Consider the following 21,540-nt stretch of genomic DNA (forward strand, 5'->3'; position numbering starts at 1 on the left):
GCAAATTGAGTATCAAAACAATTAATATGAATTCTTAGCTCTTCTTATTAGCCTTACAGCGGGCCCACAAAAAAAACAACTTGTCCGTAGCCAACACAGAACAAGCACAGCTTATCCGACTGCAGCTCAACTGGACAAACACTTTTGCATTTTTATAAACTTTCATATTGATTCACAATTTTATTTTTTAACAATAGCGACAGCACTCAAATTTTCTATGTGTATTTTGCTTGTTGCGTATATTCGGGACCAAGCAGAACTATCGATAAGATCAATATCGATTTGAAATAGCACCTTGTGACGTCAGACAAACAATTTTCTTATTTGGTTGGCACGTAAAAAAAAACTACAGCCCTGTGTCTCAACCGACTAAAACTCGGCTTATATTTAGACATACACTTGTTGTATTGTTGCAAGCTTCCGTGTTAAATAAAATAAATATTTCTTTTAAAATCTCGACAGTTTTTTCACAACACAATTTTTTTATTTCTGCTTACTGCGTATATTCGCGAACAAGCAAAGCTATCGAAACGATCAGCACTAAGCGCAGCCATTGCTATTTTTTGCTCAAATCTTACACAGCTCGTGACGTCATAAGATCATTTTTCTGATTTCGTTTAGACGCGGCGTCCGCCACAGCATGGCCCAAAAAAAAAAACACAAAAAAAAATTCGCAGCGAATTCATATGTATATGCATGTAGCTCACACTCAACAAGCACGACTCATTCGGCTGCAGCTTAGCTGCATATTGTTCATATAGCAAACACCTTCTTGCAATTGTTTTATGTTTTTGTACGCATTTAAACTATTTAATTCTTTAAAATTTCGGATTTTCCTGCGCAGCACAAAAATGTTACATGTTTTATTTATTTATTGCCATTGCAAAATAATGTTCAACTCTTACGCAGCTTGTGACGTCATACGAGCATTTTTCTTATTAGCTCTTGTTCGATCATGGGAGCATATACAATAATTTATCATCCAGGCACTTTCGATGGAAATGGCAATGACACCTTGTTAACCAACATAAATCTTGGAAGCTTCTTCTTCTTGTTTTGATGTTTGTTCATTTGAGTCATCCCGAAAGGATTGTTAAGGCCGTCAAATTTTCGACTTATTTGTCGACATCACCTTTTTTAATTGTTTTCGGTGGGTGTGCAAGCTAACGCGTGTCTGGTGAAAGGCCAAAGGTTAACACAGAACAAGGTTAAAGTTACGCATCGATGACGCGCGACGCGTCGCCTTTGATGGGCGCCTAATTAGCGACAAGCCGGTGCAAATTGTTTGCTAATTGGGAAATAAAGATTGTATTTTGAATTAAACTTCAGAACAGAGATGACCGCGTGCCTTTCTTCACATAAACCTAAATATCTATTTACCAAAACGTGCAAATCAATTGCAACAAAATAAATACAGTGTAGTATATTTTTATTTAGTGCTAATTTTTTTATTAAGATTCCGAGCGATGTTTTGTCAAGTTTACAGTGATTCGTGATCGCGCTAAATAAAACCTGCTTTACTTCAAAGAATTCACCTCTAAAACCCATCAGGTAAATAATTTTAGATTAAAATGTTAAATGTAGCTTATCTTTACTGTGCACACATGTACATACATGGCACAAAGAGAAGAAACTGTAAAACATAGCACTCAACTGCAAATAACAAGAAATACAATTGCAGTTAGGTTTTATATGCAGGCACTATGAAAATTCAATTACTTAATTTTTTGCTCACCACTTCGACCGCCGCACACACACACACATAAATATACAAGCACGGACGCCATCTGCCATCTGCAGAAGAAATACATACGTACATACACAGCTGGACAGAGATAAGAAAAGAATATGGACGTGCATAGTGGCGCCACCTGTCAGCTCTTCTAAGCATCAGACAAATTCGCGTATACGCCCACCCGACCCACACTAAATTACATAGACAATTTTCACATTGCCAAGTAAAAGATGTGTGCGAATGTCTGGCACACACTAGAACACAGTACGCCAAAAAGAAGTGGAAAAACCATTGGAGAAACTGGGCTCTAAAAAGCATATATACCCCACCTAGACCATCTGCACTCCGCACACATTTGCGGCTCTTTGCATGAGCGCGCAACTTTTCTTGCAAATCCCCAAAATTTTCTGCCTTTCATTTCATGCTGGTTTTGCTTTTAGTTGCAATCTTTTTCTACCCTGTAGAAAACAAGTGATTAAATAGCGGGTATTTTAAGATGAACAACATTAGCTATTTTGCTTAAATATCGGTAGACAGCTATTCTGCCAAAAAGATACTGGAAAAATAATTACAGTAGAATAAAATAATATATAAAGAGTTATTTTCTTTAAACCTGGTTACAGGGCATCTGCTAGTCGCACTCTCTCGAACGATGGTTGCTTGCTTCGGAGAGCGAGTCTCGAGCGGGTAACGTGATCGTACTTGTTTAACATAAGTTGATCTTTTCCAACATTAATTACAATTATTTATTAAAAATCAGATTCTTTAATTTGTACTCTATTTATTTTTATAAATTTATTTTTTTTTTTGTAACAAAAACATATCTAAGTATGCAACTATCGCTAGTTAATGTGAGTGCAATAGTTTTTTATGCGCTCGCATCTCTATCGAAGCTGTTTGCGTTTTTGCGTCTCCTTTGCTTTGTGCACACTTTCTGTTTTGTTTCCTTTTTTGGTCGCGCTGCTGATGCAAGACAAATGCGTGCGTGGGCGCTAAAGAGTAAGAAGGAAGGCAAATAGTAAAAGAGAAGGGAGGCACAGTATAGTAGAGAGAGGGAGAGAGCGCGCATTGAGCGTTCTCTATGCTGGCGCGCTTTTTAGCTTTTAGTTGAATAGAATTTTATTTGGATTTGTTCTGCCAGCATGAGTGTACTCATATGAATGTATGAGTGTGGCCGTGTCTGTGTGTGTGTGTGTTAGGTGTTTGTGTTTGCTGGACTTTCTGCTGATTGGCAACGTGTTAGCCGATTGAAACTAGCAACAAAAAAATGGAAAACGTCTTCGACAATTTTTGAAATTGTAAAACTTAAAAAGCAGCGTCCCGACCAAATGACTTAGCTAATTGTACATGTCGGCCGATTTGCAGGCTTTTCTTTCACACTTCAGCTCAAAAGTAAAAGCCATTCAATGGCTTCCCATTAGAATAATTATTGTCATTTAGTAGCCCCAGAATGTATGCTACATAAGAAAACATTAAGGTGCGATCGAGTAGAAAATGTAAATACAAAACATTTATTTTATTGAATTGCCAAATGAAATGATGCCCCTTTTAGGTTAATAAAAATTTGTACTCTCATTTGCATTGGCTAATTTGCAAAAATATGCCTTAACTAACTTAACATAAACAAGAAACATGATAACAAAGGGGAGCCGACTAAGCGGCATTTTCCTTTTTCGTTGCTTTTCGCAGCCAGAAAACTTAATTATGTTGCATTTATTACATGAAATAAACCTCCTGTTGCCTTTCATGATAATTACGCAACCAAACACAATAAAAAATATATACATAATGAAAAAAACAAACAAACAAACAAACAAACCAGAAGAAGAACAGCAACAACAACAAGATATAACCGCAACTACTTAGCAACATTATACACTTCCGTGCAGCTTCCAAAAAGCGGCCAAAACGTAATTATTGTTGCGGTAAACGCCAGCCACGCCCCGCAACCTACGGCCAGCGCCCGCCCACTCGTAACCACGGGCCGTGCTTTTTAATTTCTTTATAGAAATGCCGGCTGAGCGAGTGAGCGAGCGAGTCGGAGCGCGCGAGTGCGAGAGAGAGCGCAACATATATGACAACGTGCCGCGAAAATTAATCCATTTGCTGTGACAATGACTTTTATGCGGTTTTGCAGCAACGCGGCCGCCATCCGGAATCCCGGACACGGCCCAGTTCGCGGCCAGGAAGCCGGACAGTCGGAAAAAGTCAAGCCGCAAGCCAAATGCGGGCATAGGGCAAAAAAAAAACCAAAAAAAAAAAAGGTACAAAAAAAACCAAGTTGGGTTGCTTTACAATGCCGCGACATGTAAATATTTGGCGACATTTATAAAATAAAAAAATAAAAAACCAGAAATGTTCACCGTAGCGCTGCTCTGGTCCAAGTCCCCTTCCCGGTCCGTGTCCGGGTCCGGGTCCGAGTCCGAGTCCGGCGTGTCCTTATCAAAGCAATTATCTCGAAGATGGCGTCGCCGCCCGCAAAGTATTTCGGCTTTCCACAGTCTTTGTTTGCAGTTGGAAAACGTAACGGAGACAAAGCACACAACATTTCTCTTGATTTTTTCCTCCTCACCGAGGGACGGATTTTGCCAAATTCCAAATTGTCAATGTGATGGTCAATTTGTGGCCAACAGCCAAGAGTGGAAAAATGTACGGCGAGTGCTTAGTGCGGGAGTGGGAAATGAAGCTAGTGAATGCTTTTCCCGACCAAGGCCAAGTAAAAGTGAGCTGATTAGGTGCTAGATGGGAAGGTAGCCATGGCAAATAAATGTGAGCTAGATATTTGAGAACCTTAAAGTTAATATGAAGTAATTGTCTATTGCTGGAGTTTGAAAAGTTGCTCTTAAAATATTGAGTCTTTCGATTCAGAGCGTGTGGAAAAATATATACCCAAATATTACAGTGTCAGGATAAATAATTAAATATTGTTTCAATTGGTTTATAAATGGGAAAAGCTAAAGAATCCTGAAGATTCTTTGGTCAATATATCATATTGCTTACGATGGGATATTTTTTTATGAATATGAGAGGTTACTTGGAACTAAATTTTGGATTTGTTTGGAAATCAAAATTTAACAATAGATTTTATATTAACCTTTAAGAACCTTTATGTAAGAGATTATATTGCTAAGGTCGGTTTTTTTTTATTTGTGAGAAGTTCGGATCGTGATACATAAATGATTCAAATGATTTCTTTAGAATATTCTAAATGAATAAAAAACGAGAAAGAAGTGCTATCTTCGGCACACCGAAGATTTAATACCCTTGCAGACCCAACCTTTTCAAAATGCTCATAGTGCTTTGCCCGTATCTAAGAAGCACAGGGAAAATAGTTAATGCCGAGTATGGTTAAGATATCATGAAAAACAAAACAGGTTTATATACAACAACTTAATTTTCGACCGATCGTTCCTATGGCAGCTATATGATATAGTAGCCCGATGTGAATAAGATTTTGCATAAGTGGAGGGAGCATAGTAAAACTAATAAATGCCGAGTTTGGTCAAGATATCTTGAAAAACAAAAAAAATTCCATACAACAGCATAATTTTCGACCGATCGTTCCTATGGCAGCTATATGATATAGTAGCCCGATGTGAATAAGATTTTGCATAAGTGGAGGGAGCATAGTAAAACTAATAAATACCGAGTTTGGTCAAGATATCTTGAAAAACATAAAAATTGTCCATACAAAAACTTAATTTCCGACCGATCGTTCCTATGGCAGCTATATGATATAGTTGTCCGATCTTAATAGGATTTGGCATATATATGGGGAGCGTAGTAAAACTAATAAATAAAAAGTTTAGTCAAGATAACTTTTTAAACAAAAATGTTTTTCATACAAGAATCTACTTTTCGACCGATCGTTCCTATGGCAGCTATATGATATAGTGGTCCGATCCAGCTGATTTTGACTATATGAGCTGCGTACAACAAAGAAAGAGGGAATTCTGCAAAGTTTCATAAAGATAGCTTTAAAACTGAGAGACTAGTTCGCATAGAAACAGACAGACGGACAGACGGACATGGCTATATCAACTCGGCTGTTAATACTGATCAAGAATATATATACTTTATGGGGTCGAAGATGTCTCCTTCTATGCGTTACACATTTCACGACAGAATTATAATACCCTCTGCAAGGGTATGATAAATAATATAAGAAATAAAACCGTTTCTCAAAAGTGGGATTAAATAATACTTCTAATTTTCGAGCAAATCTTCTCCGTACAACATTCCTTTCCTTCTGATTTTCATTTCCTGCTCTCTTTCCTTCAAAAGAATAGTCGAATTTCAAATATATCTCAGTAAATTTAATAAAATCTTTTATAAATTCGTTACATTTTATTGGCACACTTATAAGTTATTATCGCAAAATACTTTTTACATTAATTTACACACAACTCTTACAAAAAAAACCAGAGATCTCACAGTTTAACCAAGTATATTCTGCTTAATGCTAGCCCAAAAGCCTTGGCCCCGTTTGGGCGTCAGCTCGTGTTCAATTTTCTTATTATACTGCTCCCGGAGCAGCGGATCGGAGGGTCCCCAATTCTTCTTCGGCTTGAAGGCGCCGCGTATCTTCTCGCGCCACGTATTGCCCGGCTCGCGAATGATGGCAACCAGCATCCAGAAGGGCAGCTGCATGACGCCGAAGGCAGTAATGGTCCAGCCAACGCCTGAAAGGAAGCGGAGAAAGGAGTGTGAGCGTGGAGGATTAGGTTAGCAGAGTAGGGAATCTCTCGAATTACCGTAGGCCCAGGCGGGATATGGCTGCTTGTTATAGGTGAGCGGCTCGTAGGTGGCATAGAAGTATATCAGGATGACGGTCATGATGAGCGGCGTGAAGATGCCCCAACAGAGGCGCCAGTAGAGGCCCACCTTGCGGCCGAGCATGAACTCAATATCCTTGCAGAGACGATCCGTGCCATAGATCCAGCCAATGGTATATAGTTCCGCAATGCCCAAAACCAAGGCTATCATCGAGGCGCCAAAGAAATCCACCAGTGTGAGCATATACTGACCGCCCTATAAAGAATAACAATACCTCGGATCAAGAACCCAAATCCAGCTCCGCAAACCTTACCGGTGTGATGTACATCAGACCTATGAAAAAGCTAACGACGGCAATGAGTAGGGAGCATTGCCACTGCTTGAAGTTGGGAAAGCGATCGCGTATCGCAGTCACCGTGCAGGAGGTCATGGCTATATTGGAGCCAATGCCCAGGACGAAGAGCATGAGGAAGAAAAGGACCGAGAAGATCTGTGGCAGCTGCTTGAACTTGGCTATGGCATCGGGATACGATATAAATGCGAGTCCGGCGCCGCCTTTGACCACCTGGCCAATGTCGTCCGTGCCGATCTCGTGCGCCAGGTGTCCCAATATGCCGAAGATGGTGAAGCCGGCCAATAGAGAGGTGGCCGTATCCAAAGCAGTCACAATGGTCGCGTCCCGATGCACATTGTGACCGAACTTGTTGTACGAGGAGTACATGATGATGTTGCCAAAGCAAACGGACAGCGAGTAGAAGCATTGCGTGACAGCCGCATACCAGACCTTCGGGTCCAAGATCTTGCTCCAGTTGGGCTTGATGAAATACCAAATGCCGTCCATAGAGCCCGGCAGGGTCACCGCACGCACCAGCAGTACGCCCATGATGACATACGGAAACAGGGCGAGGAAATAGGAGGCCTTGCCCGAACTCTTGACGCCGCGCCGTATTATCAGAAAAACGCAGAGCCAGGAGACTAACAGGCCAACGACTAGTTCCCAGTTGGGCAAACCAATGCCATCCGCAATCTGGTCCTTCTCGCGCAGCACCTCCTTACTAAGGAAAAGTTCAAAGTCGATTGAGTTGGCGACAAAAAGCTCACCCAAAGCCAACACCTCTAGAGTTTTAGACTAGATCTAACCCAACTAAGCCCAAAATAGACCCAAGCACTTACACATAGTACAGCTCCGAGCTGGATATAATGCGATCTGATATATTTTCTACCGAATTTTGTCCTCCCATCCAATTATTGGGCGCCGAGTCGATGCATTTCGCGCCCCATTCCGTACGACACGCTGCCCAGGGCAACGGGTCGTGGAACGAGTCAACGAAATACCGACAAAAAATGGCCACCAGTGAGGCGTAGTAAGTGCTTAACATGAACACCTGGAATGCCTGGCCAACGCCAACACCTTGATGATATTTGGGGGTAGGGAGGAAAGAGTTAATCACAGATCAATTAGATGCCATAGCCAAATGTTGGGTTTGTGAACTTTTGATGGAGACATGAGGCGAGGATGAGCCTGAGCTGAGATATTAGTTGAGTTGGGGAAGTGCACGTGTTTAGTTTAGAAAAAGTTTAATTTAAAAAAAACTTATTAATAAATTGTCTTAATACAAAATTAGAAACTTGCCATGCAATAACTCGTATGTACCTAAAACCATTCGTAAGAGTAGGATATAAATATAATTCATATTAAAAAAAAAAACAAAATACATTTAAATTCCTGAGTAAAGGAATTCCTAATCTCTTATATAAACATCATCTCTCTCTGCCTCTTAACCATAAGGACTCAGACTATAATCTCTGAGAAAGCAAAATGTGGATAATAATAATTTAAATATATATATATATATATATTTATTTAAGTCCCTAGGGAACTCGGAAAAGTTCTTCATATTCGTCTTATTTAATCATATTTCACCACATGAGAAAAAGTTATCTATGCCTCTTAACCGTAGGACCTCTCACTCTTCATACAATCTCTGAGTGAAAAATATAATAATTATAATAATAAACATATATATGAATAAGGGTGTTCGTCTTGTTTAATAATATAACAGCTGAACTTTAGGTTTCTATGCCTTTGACTTCTGACTATATGTATAATCTCTGAGAAAATGTATAATAACAATGATACAATACCAATACAATAACTCCACAAATTTCTATCCACCCTATTAAAAACCTTAATGGAAGATACCATATGAGAAATATGCTTGTGTGGACTATTAACTATTCCTCTTCAGATTTTACTAGAGTGTTTATCCATGAAAGCTATTTGAGGAACAAGCTCCAATCTCTCCACAAATTGCTAATAAACTTTCTTCAGCATAAGAAATCTTATATGATATTGTAACTGTCGATAGAAATTAGAGACAGGATTGGCACAGGAATCCTGTGACGGCAAAGGATTTTATAATATTCAGAAAGGGGCGGGATTTCCGTGTGATTCCGAAATTACTGACAGGTTCTGGACTACTATTTCAATTGCTAGTTTTCATTTTGGGAGAGTTCAGAAGTGAAGACTTTAAATAATATGTAAATTAAATTAAATAAATATAAAAAAATCAAAATTATTTATTGGATTTGTTATTATTTTCTTTTTAAAAAAAAAGTTTATAATAATTGAAATTTTTTACAATTTTCTCTATGGATTCTTCGGATTGTGACGGGTGAAAGAAATTTTAAAAAAAAGTCCAGACCACATCTCGTATAGGAACTTAAGTACAACTAATTTGTGGATTACTTTAAGTGAGAAATTAAGAATAATTATAAGTTCAGTTATCAGAATGATAATGTGATTTATTTGTAAAAGCCAGTAATTGTTATTCCTATGATAGATGTGAGGCTTGAGTTTGTAACCCTGTTCCTTCCGTCACGGTTAGATGTCTGTCAATTGAACTGGCCTTGCAACGCGTCACATTTCAGCTATTGGCTGTTGCAATCGCCTAGGGTATATTGCAGCATCGTCTAACCTCAGTGGTCAATTGCTGTCAATTTAGGCGCCACAAGGGCGGGGCGGGGCGGACCAGCAGATTTGTTGGACTCGTAGCGGGACTCATTCAATTAATGTCGCATGCCAATAAAGCGAGCATTGAACGACCATAAACTTGAATCTGGCGCTGAATGCTAGAGTGTGCCGCGATAAGATTACCACAACAAAGCGCACAAAAAACCAAACAACCCATGCCCCACACACACAGCACCAGGAACGAGCACTAACAGCTAGATTTGACAATAGGTAGAAAAGCCACTTACATAAAGTACAGCTCGGCGGATGCGACGGGCTGCTGCTGCTCCAACTGGGGCCCAAACGAATTTAAGCTGGAGCTCGGATTGGAGCTAATGTTGCCCCGACTGGAGGCCACACACTGAACGCTGTTGCCCCAAGCGGGACGGCATTCGGACCAGGGCAGCGGCGTGCGAAACGAATCGTAAAAATAATTTAACGTAATACCCATTATTCCTACGTAGTACGTGGTGACTAGCGATATCGATATCACCTGTCCAATGCCAATGCCTGGGAGTTACGATTCGTTGATGCCAGTTCGTTATGAATATGATAGATGAATTGTGCATGAATAATATAGATTCATTTAATATAGATTGTGAATCATACGAATAGCTTTTTGATTTGATATAATAGCTGTGCATTTTGCCAGCCTCCCGATTTCAATTACAATTTCAAATTAAGTAAAATATAGGTACATATTTCATTACAAAATAGTACTAAGTTTATGGATGCATAAGCCAACCTGGCTGTGGAAGCCGGTTCAAACCTTAAGTCGACCATTTGTTTGGAGCTTCCAATTACGAATCCATATCTAAATATGACGATATGTTGATAATAGTCTATGGTCTATTTCATTGAGTTAGTCTTAAAGCTTGATAAAACTTTCGGAGTGAACAAATAAATATATTCTATTGTTAATTTTCGCTTTCTATTGTACTTCACCAAGTTCATCTAGAGAAATGCACAGCTATTGCATTATTAACTAAATAATATTTATATACACTTGCAGTTGGTTGAGATCTGCCTTTGAATCGTAAAGAATTTGGCTTTATATAAGTTCTTAACTTTTCTTTTGGGGATGATATAAGAAATGTTTTTGTATCCTGATTAGACTTTTAGCTTTTTATTTTGCTATTATAATGTATTAAATACTTAGGTTTTGTTGCCCATTAATCAATAAATCAATAAAATAAAAAATAAAGAAGTAAGAGGTTCTAGTCGGGAGCTCCCGACTAGGGGATACCCTAAACCCTCTTCTTCCAACAGGCGATAGGTATAAAATGAAAGATATATATATACTATTCTAGAAGCTACATGTCAAGTTTGGTGACTCTAGCTTATGTAATTTACCAAAATTGCTCAAAAAACATAAATTCGATATCGATTATCATCAATTACTTGGAAACGGGGCAAGTTATCTAATATCGGAAACAAACTCGATCTGCGCGGGGACGAGGAGGACATACAACTAAAATTTCTCTAGTCTCTAGCTCTTATTGTACATGACTTTATAAAAGCCAAAAGCTTAAGAATGTCTTCTGGAATATCTCACAAATAATTAATAATTTATTTTTGTGTTATGATTAATATATTATTCACAACATTCGACTTATCTACCTTTGTTTACTTCAACTCCTCAGAATCTAAATTTTCCTTTGTTAAGCGTACTAAACAATATTCATTGTTAATAATAATTGAAATATTGTTATTACACAGAACTGAGCAATAACGAGTTACTTTTAATACTCCAACAACAACATCGCTCAGAAATGATTCATTAAATGGAAATTCAAAAATGTTAACTATCTTTAACTAAAACTGACAACAACTTGTCACACTTTTGTTGCACATTTAATCAAAATCAATCAATTAACTTATTCTAGAATAGCATGTTAAGATGTCATCAGGGCTGCAAACTGGATTTGAACCATACTGGTTCGAACCTAGAACTCACTGGGAACCCAATCTTAAACCAAATAAGTTGCTCTATAAACAGCTGACCCAAAAAATTAAATATTAAAATAGCTGCCAATTTGGGATAGAGATCAAATTTAGAATTCGCGCTTATAAATGAAAAATAAATTGTAACATTATAATTTGAGCCAAAATCATGGCTGGAAGCCAGTTCAAACCTCAAGCCGAGCCAAGCTTTTAACCCCTACAATTTTAGGAGATTGCAGAAATGTTTTTTGAATCTTCTCCATCCAACAAATATTTATTACTTCCCCTATTTAAATATCTCGCCAACTGTTCATCCCATTCTCGCTGCAAGTGCATAGAAACTTCGATTTGGTTCGAAGTTGGCATCGATAATTTCCGTGAAATTTCGCTTACCTTTCATGGCGGGGCACAAATCGAATACCTTAACGGAACCGCGACTGGAAAACTGCCCAATTACCATTTCCAGATAGTAAATCGGTTTGCCAATTAGGAATAGCACAATGAGATATGGTATGAGAAAGGCGCCGCCGCCATTGTCCAGCGCTGTGAAGGGGAATCGCCACACGTTGCCCAGGCCCACGGACATTGCGATACAGGACATTAGAAACTCCACGCCCTTGCCCCAGGTATCCCGTTCGCCCGGTCTACCGACCGATTTGCCAGCTTCCTGTTCGGCCTCCGTCTGCGTCTCTGCCGGCAGCGACTATGTGTGCGTGTATGTGTGTGTGTGTGTGTGTGTGTGTGTGTGTGCGGGGGGAGCAAACGATTAGTTTTGGGTCATTCAGATTCCGGCCATAGCTTTTCTGGCCACTTACCGACATGGCCAACGTGCTGGTATTGCTCTGTCCATCGTCGCCCACAAACGCTGGATTCCGCTGCGACATTTTCATTCTGGACTCGGTGTATTATTTGAAAGAGAGAGAGAGAGAAAGAGTTCTATGAGCTGCGGTCTGACAATTAACACTGGTTGTTATTTTGGTAGATTTTCAGCGGAATTGTGATCATAACAGAGACGCGCCATAAAACTGACAATCAGATAAACCGAGTGCAGATAAAAGCTGAATATGCGAGACTGCCCGACCTGGAGTTGCCCCTTGATTTCGTTTTTAAGTCATTTTTTTTGCTTAATTATTTATTGGTAATCTGTCTTAGGACAGTAAATAAATTGCTAAGAAATTAAAGTAAGGATTGTTTGAGCTCTAATGAATTGAAATATTAGGGCTCAATTTATGACGAAGCTCCAGATCCAGATCCAGAGATTCAGATCCAAATTATTTTCATGATTGTCTAAACTATTTTTATAGCTAACAGGACATATATTTATTTAATTTTTAACAAAGGGAATGTTTGGGTCTGTATGTCATAGTTGTGCATATACCAAGCAGCACCTGTAATTGTTCTTAGGGCTAAAGACAGGTACCTTTGCAGGATTTCTATGTTGGAACTGCTTGGTGTTCCCCATTGCTGCATAGCGTATGTCCAAACTGCTTTAATAGCTTATTTCCACTATCAACATTTCTTACATTTTTTTGCGAATGTTAAGTATGTGTTCTGGACGTTTTTCCATAACAGCCCTATTACTCGATCAACATTTCTTACATATTTTGCGAATGTGAAGTATTAGACTAATTCCACCATCAACATTTCGTACATTTTTCGAATGTTACATTGGAATGTGAAGAATGTTGCCTGTACGTTTTCCCATAAAAAGCCACATTTTCTCATTGTAGAGACCAAACTTTTTCCTTTTTTTTGCGCATTTATAATATTGTATAAAATCTAGGGTACTATAAAAGTACAGCTTATAATATTTGTTACTTATTTTAATTTAGCAAATACATACATTGCTTATAATATAATATTAAGATCGTATTACTGTATTATATTGGATATTGTATTATAACTTGAAAGTATTTTACTAGCTTAAAAAATTTTTTGCTTCAAGAAAATATTTTTCCACTAGCGGGTATAACCCGGCCTTGCCCGTGGCACGTATGTTATAAAATCAAAAAAGCTTTGAAAATGATTTTGAAACTGATCGGACGGGAATCAAACAACTTTTATGCAAATCGGAAAACTCTTAAAATTCACCAAAAAAATCTTAAAAATGCATTTTCCACCGAAGGAGTTTAGATTTTGCGAGAAATGTGAAACGTCTCTAATGATTTTTCTTATAGATCTTTGGAAATAAATTTGAACACTAAACGTCATCCACAAAATCTTCGACCCCCATTTGCACCAAGGAGGGATGGATTTTTCAAAAAGTGTGAAACACCCCTCAAATGATTTTGAATATAGATCTTTGAAAATGAGTTTGGGGCCGATCGGATGGTAAACAAAAAACTTTCATACAACCGTTTTCCGCCAATATACCACTGTTGCGGGTGGAATTTTCCAAATCGTCGAAACACGTATTCATTAAGTTCTTATTGAGAGCTTTGCAAATAAGTTTAAAGCAAATCGGACACAACTTAAAACTTCGCCCAAAAAATCTTTAAATCGCATTCCCCCCGAAGAAGTTTGAATTCTGCGAAAAGTGAGAAACACGTCTCAAATGATTTTTCATATAGATCACTGGAAATGAATTTGAGCGCGAAACGTCACCCACCAAATCTTTGACCTCCATTTCCACCAAGGAGGAACGGATTTTTCGAAAAGTGTGAAACACCCCTCAAATGAATTTGAACAAAGATCTTTGAAAATAAGTTTGGGGCCGATGGGATGGTAAACAAAAAAGTTACATACAAACGTTTTTCGCGATTTTTCCACACTTGCGGGTGGAATTTCCCGAAACCCCGTCTTAACGTGCACCTACATCGCATAAGGTAACTACAGTGAAAATTTCAGCTTCCTAGCTCTTACGGTTTGGGCTGTGCGTTGATCACCAATCAGTCAGTCAGTCAGTCAGTCAGTCAGTTAGTCAGTCAGTCAGTCAGTCAGGACAAACAGTTTTATATATAGAGATTAAAATGAAAAACAAATATCCATATCTAAGCCTTAAACACTTGAAATCTTTCGGACACTAAACGACAAGGTTATATATGAATGCATTTTCCGTTGTGTAGTAAAAACCAATTTGAATATTCTTTATTTATAGCTGCCTAGAGGATATCGCCTAGTCGGTCACAGCCGAAAAAAGCACTTTTACATTTCTTTGTATTGATTGAAGGGATTTAATTGTAAATTGTAGCCTTGAATATGGCTCGATAAGCTCGTCTGTTCTAATTGATCAAGATCAAAATTATATATTTATATATTACATATAGTATTATTTAGAGTTATATTAAAATTAACTATTTTGACTTTTTATTTATGCTACCTTCAACCAAAGACAATATATACAGTATTTATATTGTCTTTCCTTCAACCCATTAACCCATTTCTGCAAGTACAGGGTATTTAAATGATGTCACCTTCACAAGCCAAATAGCTGAGCGATAATTATAAGATAAAGGGCGGAAACATCCCGAACACAACTTTGTATTTGCAAGTCACCAAAAATGCAACAGTTTATGATTGGCATACGGATCGCATGATAAACAAATTATAATGTAGACACAAAAAAAAACATGATAATCTCTTGAGATTTTGTTCTGCATATAGCAACTGCTGATAAACGAAATGGAATTTTAATAAATGATTCACACATTGCACCAGAAGTTGAGAAAGCATTTGCAAGAGATATTTATAAACGAGAAAAGATTTTAAAGATATGATTTTATAGATTCATTTTGAAGATATGTGAGAATTGTAAGACTCGAAAATGCTGAGCTTGTTATTATATACTATATAGGAACCTACTTTTAACCGAAGTTTCCTGTTGATAAGATTTTGTAAATATGTAGGGAGCATTGTGCAACTAATAAATGCCGAGTTTCTTCAAGATATTTTGATAAACAAACAAGATTTCGATTCCTTGACCGATCGTCCCAATGTCAGCTACTTGATATAGTGTTACGATCCGGCCGGCTTCCACTTATGTACTAGGTAAAGGTCTTAGGATGATATCTTGAAAACTGAGACTAGTTCGCTTAGAAACAGAAATACGGAGAGTTGGGCATGGCTATATCAACTCGGCTGTTGATGCTGATCTGGAATATATATACTCTATCGGTGGGAGATGTCTCCTATGCTTTACACATTTCATGGCAAAATTATAATACCCTTTACACCAAAAGAATGAATATGATATCGTATATGCAAAATAATACTTCAATTTTCACTGATTCCATTTGTATTGCAAAAAATGAAGTCAGCTTTTTAAAAAATGCCGCTATGTTGTTTTGTTAATTCAATAAATAAATAAAGTGCAATAAAAATTATGAAATGCACTTGACTAATTTCTCGATTAGATGTCTGGAAGTGTTAAATAAAAATCAGAGTGTACACAAATAAGTGCCCCCCATTAAAATGCAGTCAGGTGTCATAAAAGATGTCTAATAGTGAAATTTACTGCAGTTTGCGGCACGCAAACAAACGCTTAGCCACAAATTCGAGCACTTCTATAAAGATAACGATCCCCAACAAGCCATTATAACTGGCCGAGTACTGCAGTTTTTGTTGATCTAATGATAAAAGAAAAAACTCGCTCTGTTTGTGTATTTGCAGATTTGTTTTTAACAATTTACACATCGTTTCATTTATGGCGATTATTAACCTAACAATAACAAGCTGTTAATTATATTTGGGAGACGGTTAACAACTTTATAATGTGTGCGAGGCTCAAAGCGGGTTTTTCAATTTCTGAGAATAATCGACGCGTTTAGTTTGTTTATTGCTCTCATCGGACAATTAGATGTCTATTAAAATTAATATATATAAATTACTAGCGGGTATAACCCGGCCTTGCCTGTGGAACGTATGTTCAAAATCAACGTTCTCAAAAAGCTTTGAAAATGATTTTGAAACTTATCGGACGGTAAACAAACAATTTTCATAGAAACGTTTTCCGCCAATTTACCAATGTTGCGAGTGGAATTTCCCAAATCGCTGAAACACGTATTCATTATATTCTTATCTAGAGCTTTGAAAATAAGTTTGAAGCAAATCGGACACAACTTAAAACTTCGCGCAAAAAATCTTTGAGTTGCATTCCACCCGAAAAAGTTTGGATTCTGCGAAAAGTGTGAAACACGTTTCAAATGATTTTTCTTATAGATCTCCGAAAACGAATTTGAGCGCGAAACGTCACCCACCAAATCTTTGACCTCCATTTCCATCAAGGAGGAACGAATTTTCCTGAAAGTGTGAAACACCCCTCAAATGAATTTGAGCAAAGATCTTTGAAAATAAGTTTGAGGCCGATCGGATGGTGGAATTTCCCGAAAGCCCGTCTTAACGTGTACCTACATCACATAAGGTAGCTACAGTGAAAATTTCAGCTTCCTAGCTCTTACGGTTTGGGCTGTGCGTTGATCACCAATCAGTCAGTCAGTCAGTCAGTCACTCAGTCATTCAGTCAGTCAGTCAGTCAGTCAGTCAGTCAGTCAGTCAGGACAAACAGTTTTATATATAGAGATTACTGCATTACAAACAAATGAGCTAGCTTGGCTTTGCTGCTTGAGCGTCGAACCCTCAAGCAGAAGGTCACTGGTTCAAACCCAGTATTATTTTGATTTATATATTTGTAATAATAAATTTTGGAATGGTCGGGAATTTGATCGGCTTTGTATCTCTCTGATATTGGCGCGTTTGTTGACCCGGACGAAGTCTGATAATTTCTTCTAGTATATCATATATGTTTTATCATACGTCTGTGATAAGACTAATCGGTCAAGGCTTTAAGATTTCGGATTGTTTGTGTGATATGCGAGCAAAAAAAAAACACAAAGCAATGCCCATTTGCTATGTTCAAGCAGAGACATTAAATTGCATATAAACATTATATTGCAACACCGAAGGCCGAACAGATAACAGATAAACAACTTTTTATAGAAAGAACCCTGCTTTAAAGATATGGTTATATCTTAATTTTAATTCAACATAGTTTTAAGACTTTTTATCTAGTTAATTTCTACCAGATTGTCTACTAGAACCGCAACTTTGTTGTAATTTTGTACACTAAAAAAATCTAATTATAATTTACGTATAATTTGCAAAAAAAAAACAGACTTCGTAGAAATGTTCCATATAACGTTTCGAAAATAATGCGTTTTTTATGCCCTTGCAGAGGGTATTATAATATTGAGATGGAATATGTAACGCATAGAGACAACTCCGACTTCATAAGATATATATATTTTAGATCAGCGTCAACAGCCGAGTATGTCCGTCAACTCAACTCTTGTAAACCTTAAGATCAAGCTCTTAACATTCAAATGTGGAATGAAAGAAAGAGGTAAATGTTCACAGTCAGCTTCCCAGGTAATTATAAGTAGATCAGGGCTAGGGCAACGCTCGCCAAAAATTGCAAAATAATGTGAATATAATTAATTTTTTAACAACCCAAAAATAGTTATTAACAAAAATTTCAACAAAACGAGCGCTGACTGAAATGGCGTTAACAAACTCCTACAAAAAAACAAAAACAAAGAAAGTAAAAAAAAAACCACATGTTTTTGGTAAAATTGGGAAAAAAAACAGGTTTTTAATTCTGCTTAAAAATGTTTTTGTTTTGTATAATGAGCAAAAGAAGAAGCAGAGCTGGAAACAATGTTAAATCAACTTCAGCTGATGAGTCAGCCAAGCTGAAATTATGTTAAATTATGTCGATTTTCAAGTACCACGCTTCGAAAGATTCTCAAAACTGACGTCACTTTTGCCATACGCAATCAGCTAAGAGCGGTTTTAGCTAGTTTCAAGCCGAAAACTTGAAAGTTGTTCGGACAACTCTAGAAACGGATGTAATGCGAGTTACTATCAGAGAAGTTAAGGTTAAGTTAAGGTACTCGTTTATTTTTTTAAATTCCTTTCCATTCGTTTTCCTTTTTTAAATTTGTTAGTTATTTTGTATATTTTTCTTCTTCTAATCAAAATATATTGTATAATTTTAATGGATTTCTTTTGCTAGCTATATTTATATCAGTTTTTATAAAATTTCATCTATAAATATTAATATTATTTGCATTATTTTTCTCTATTTAGAATAAACTTATTTAACTGCAATTAAATTTGTCTGATCCACTTGACGCTCATTATAAACGATAATATTTGTGTCATGTTTAACAGTACCCCCCCCCCCCCCCCCACCCCACCCTCCCCTCCTTCAGGCCCATAAACCAGTTCAATTGACGCTTGTTAGTCTTAAAATGCCCCAATGTCCGGGCCTTTGCATTAGTATGCAAAAACGTGTTTCATGGCGTGCTTGTTACGCTCGTCGCCAAAAAAGGCCCAAAAAAAACTACAAAAATACAAATATTAATGAGCATGTTGTATACATTGCGTATACGTCACAAGCCAAACACACATTAAGAAAGAAACAAAACAGAAAAACGACATTTAAAACAGAGTGTTTTAAGCCCGACGTTTATATACTCTTCGTTAGTGTTATATCGTATAAGACAATTGATTAGGTTGGCTTCTGTTTGATGTGCTTAGTTTTTACCAAGGAATAAATTCTATATTCTATATACGGCCTTTCGAATAGATCACAGATACTAGTACAATTCTACTTTTTTTTTATTTAAATTAAATTTATTTTTAATTTAATTCAAATAATAATAATTTTTATTCAATTATTTGTTATTTAAATTTATTTTGGATCACTTTTAAATTAAATTTTGTACATGCTAAGCGCTATATTTTTGTTAAATTCAAAATTTAAAATTCAAATTAAATTCAAAATAAATATATATATATAATAGGATATATATATATATAGATATAGTCGGATATATAAATATATATATATAAAAATATAAAAAATATATATAAATTTAAAAAATATCTATGACATATACAAAATATATATGTATGATATACATATATATTATATATAGATATATATATATATTTCTAGTATATTAGATATTTATTTATTAAATTACAAAATGAAAACAATATCGGAAAAAATAGAAAAATATATCGGAGAAGAAATATATGAAAACAAAATTGTTTTCAATTTTGATTTTATAAAATTAATCCCCGGACCTCGACCCACATTATTAAAAAATAAAAAAAAAAATTAAAAAAAAAGATATATATATACTATATAAATAAGTATATGTGTATCTAGCTTATATATTTAGGTACACCTTACATATCTAGGGTTCAGTTCAAAGACCACTCAATTCGACCAGCTGAAGCTTTTGTTAAGTCTCATCAGAGCCAATTAAAACTAACCTTAGCGAAGCATTTTATGCTGGGCTTTTATGCTGTCAGTGGCAGCTGTCCCTGGGCTTGCACCCCTCCCCCCCCCCCCCCTCACGCACCCCACCAGTCAATCTACCAGCAAAGACATTGCACAGTGGGCAAACGAGTCACGCGCTTGCGCAGCTGCTGCAATGGACCGTTGAGAACTTGCTGGGCCTTACCTGCACTTTAACTGTTAAATGTAACTGTTGTTGTCGTTGTTGTTGTTGTTGTTGTTGCTGCGCCTGCTGATGTCAAAAGCTTCCGCTGCTTGACTTTTAGCTGCCTGCGTCTTCTTCTTCTTATTATTTGTCTTTAACTTGGCTACAATTAAGTTTATGCTGATTTACAGTTGTGTTTGTTGTTGTTGTTGTTGTTGTTGTTGCTGTTGCTGTAACTGTCAGCCAGTTGTAACCGCTTTGAACCAGCCAAAAACCACTTTGCTTTGCCTTTATTCAACTTTAACTTTTGGTCCGCACTTTCAAGGCTGAACTCTTAACTATTTCTTAAGTATTCAAATTATATAATTGTTAATTTTTTATTGCAGAAACATCTTCAGATCTCTTCTGAACGCTGCTTCTTCTTGTTTTGCTGGGACACTTCCGCTAGACACTTTGAGGCGCACGCAAACGAAACCGAAATGTGATGCCGAACGTAAGAAAAAACCCGTTATTATAACTATTACTGCTATTATTATTATTATTGTTATTGTATTACGTGCGTATGACAATGGGCAAAGCCGTTAAGTGAACCGACGATCGCTTGGGCAAAGCGCCAGCAGCCAACTGAGTGAGCCAAGGCGCAGCTCGGAGGGTTTTATGGCGAACTTGACTTCAGCCGCGCACAGTGGGAAGAGTTACTATAAAATCGAACAAAATTCTTATTTGCCTTTAATAAAACTCACGACAAAACGCTTGAAATTAAAACTTAGCAAATATTTTAAATAGTATTTGCTTGAACAGAAAAAATATTTACTATGCTTAAATGAAAAGTAGAATATATTAAAATGCATTAGAAATTGATATGCCTAAAAGAAAATATATACAAGTAAATATATACAGTTTGTGCTAGGCATGCAAATATATTTCAACAAATATTGTGAATAATTATAAACCTGATTTTGAGTTTGGCTGCTGCCATTTTGTCCCACTGTGCCAGGCATCGCAAAACCGCGTCGATCGTTGTTTGTTATTGTTGGCTCAAAGACGGCGGCAGAGCGAATCACGAAATATAGGTGAAAGCTTTGCACACGACTCAACAGCTGACGGGTTCGTGTCGCGGCTAAGCTGATCTTATACAAGACAGTTTGAGAGCAACTGTTGCCTGAATAAAAAAAACGAAGTAAAATCAATTTATTGATACAACTTATACACTTGACTTGTTTAATAATATTTTCATATAAAATATATAAAAACAGTGAAAAATGTATGCAAAAGTTTCTTTGCCAAATCCGAAAACAATTGGTTGTGTGTCTCGACTAATTGATCTTCTACGTTACAGTTTTAGGGCTGCTGTGTGTGGCCTTAAAGGCTTTCAAACTGTGAGAATATCTTTTAATTAAAGGGGGAAAGTGTTTCAAAGAAGTGATTAAGGTTTGAGAGCTTTTGTTTCTGTGGGCGATCGGTCCTATTTACAGTTGAGGAGCAGCTGCATGTGGCTTTAGAGGCTTTAAAACTATGAGAATATCTTATACTTAAAGGGAAAAAGTGTCTTAAAGAAGGAGTTACAGTTTGACGGCCTTTGTGCCTGAGGTTAATGTGATTGACTTTTAATGTTCAAATGA

The 21,540-nt window shown here is 37.0% G+C and overlaps 1 protein-coding gene and 1 long non-coding RNA gene across 4 annotated transcripts; one reads left to right on the plus strand and one right to left on the minus strand.

Moving 5' to 3' along the window:
• The first annotated feature begins 1,458 nt into the window (after nt 1-1,458).
• Nucleotides 1,459-20,630, plus strand: LOC135439215 (uncharacterized). Its single transcript, XR_010438005.1, has 3 exons — nt 1,459-1,551; nt 20,305-20,411; nt 20,497-20,630. It is a non-coding gene; the product is annotated as an uncharacterized LOC135439215 (long non-coding RNA).
• On the minus strand, nt 6,037-20,494 carry LOC135439214 (sodium-dependent nutrient amino acid transporter 1). 3 transcript variants are annotated; one of them, XM_064697889.1, is made up of 7 exons: nt 19,940-20,494; nt 12,284-12,359; nt 11,862-12,171; nt 9,773-10,034; nt 6,825-7,566; nt 6,490-6,766; nt 6,037-6,417 (listed from the first exon to the last, which is right to left on the minus strand). In XM_064697889.1, exons 2-7 carry the CDS (start codon nt 12,356-12,358, stop codon nt 6,173-6,175), a joined length of 1,911 nt encoding a protein of 636 aa, XP_064553959.1. In that variant the 5' UTR covers nt 12,359; nt 19,940-20,494; the 3' UTR covers nt 6,037-6,172. The 3 variants fall into 3 exon arrangements, with proteins under 3 accessions (XP_064553959.1, XP_064553960.1, XP_064553958.1); XM_064697890.1 differs by lacking the exons at nt 9,773-10,034; nt 19,940-20,494 and adding an exon at nt 7,685-7,922 and having other exon boundaries at nt 12,284-12,412; XM_064697888.1 differs by lacking the exon at nt 19,940-20,494 and having other exon boundaries at nt 12,284-12,412.
• Nucleotides 20,631-21,540: the final 910 nt, after the last annotated feature.

The sequence above is a fragment of the Drosophila montana genome, unplaced genomic scaffold, assembly GCF_035044405.1.
Source record: "Drosophila montana isolate Dmon_TW-CO22-7 unplaced genomic scaffold, ASM3504440v1 contig_402_1, whole genome shotgun sequence".
In the NCBI taxonomy this organism is placed as follows: Eukaryota; Metazoa; Arthropoda; class Insecta; order Diptera; family Drosophilidae; genus Drosophila; species Drosophila montana.

Bases quoted from the DNA above. Each gene is read 5' to 3' on its own strand.
- LOC135439214 (XM_064697889.1), bottom strand. From the start codon at position 12,358: ATGAAAATGTCGCAGCGGAATCCAGCGTTTGTGGGCGACGATGGACAG. The intron at 12,172-12,283 runs GTAAGTGGCCAG...ACGCACACATAG, and splicing joins CCAGCACGTTGGCCATGTCG to TCGCTGCCGGCAGAGACGCA. The intron at 10,035-11,861 runs GTAAGCGAAATT...CGTAACTCCCAG, and splicing joins TTTGTGCCCCGCCATGAAAG to GCATTGGCATTGGACAGGTG.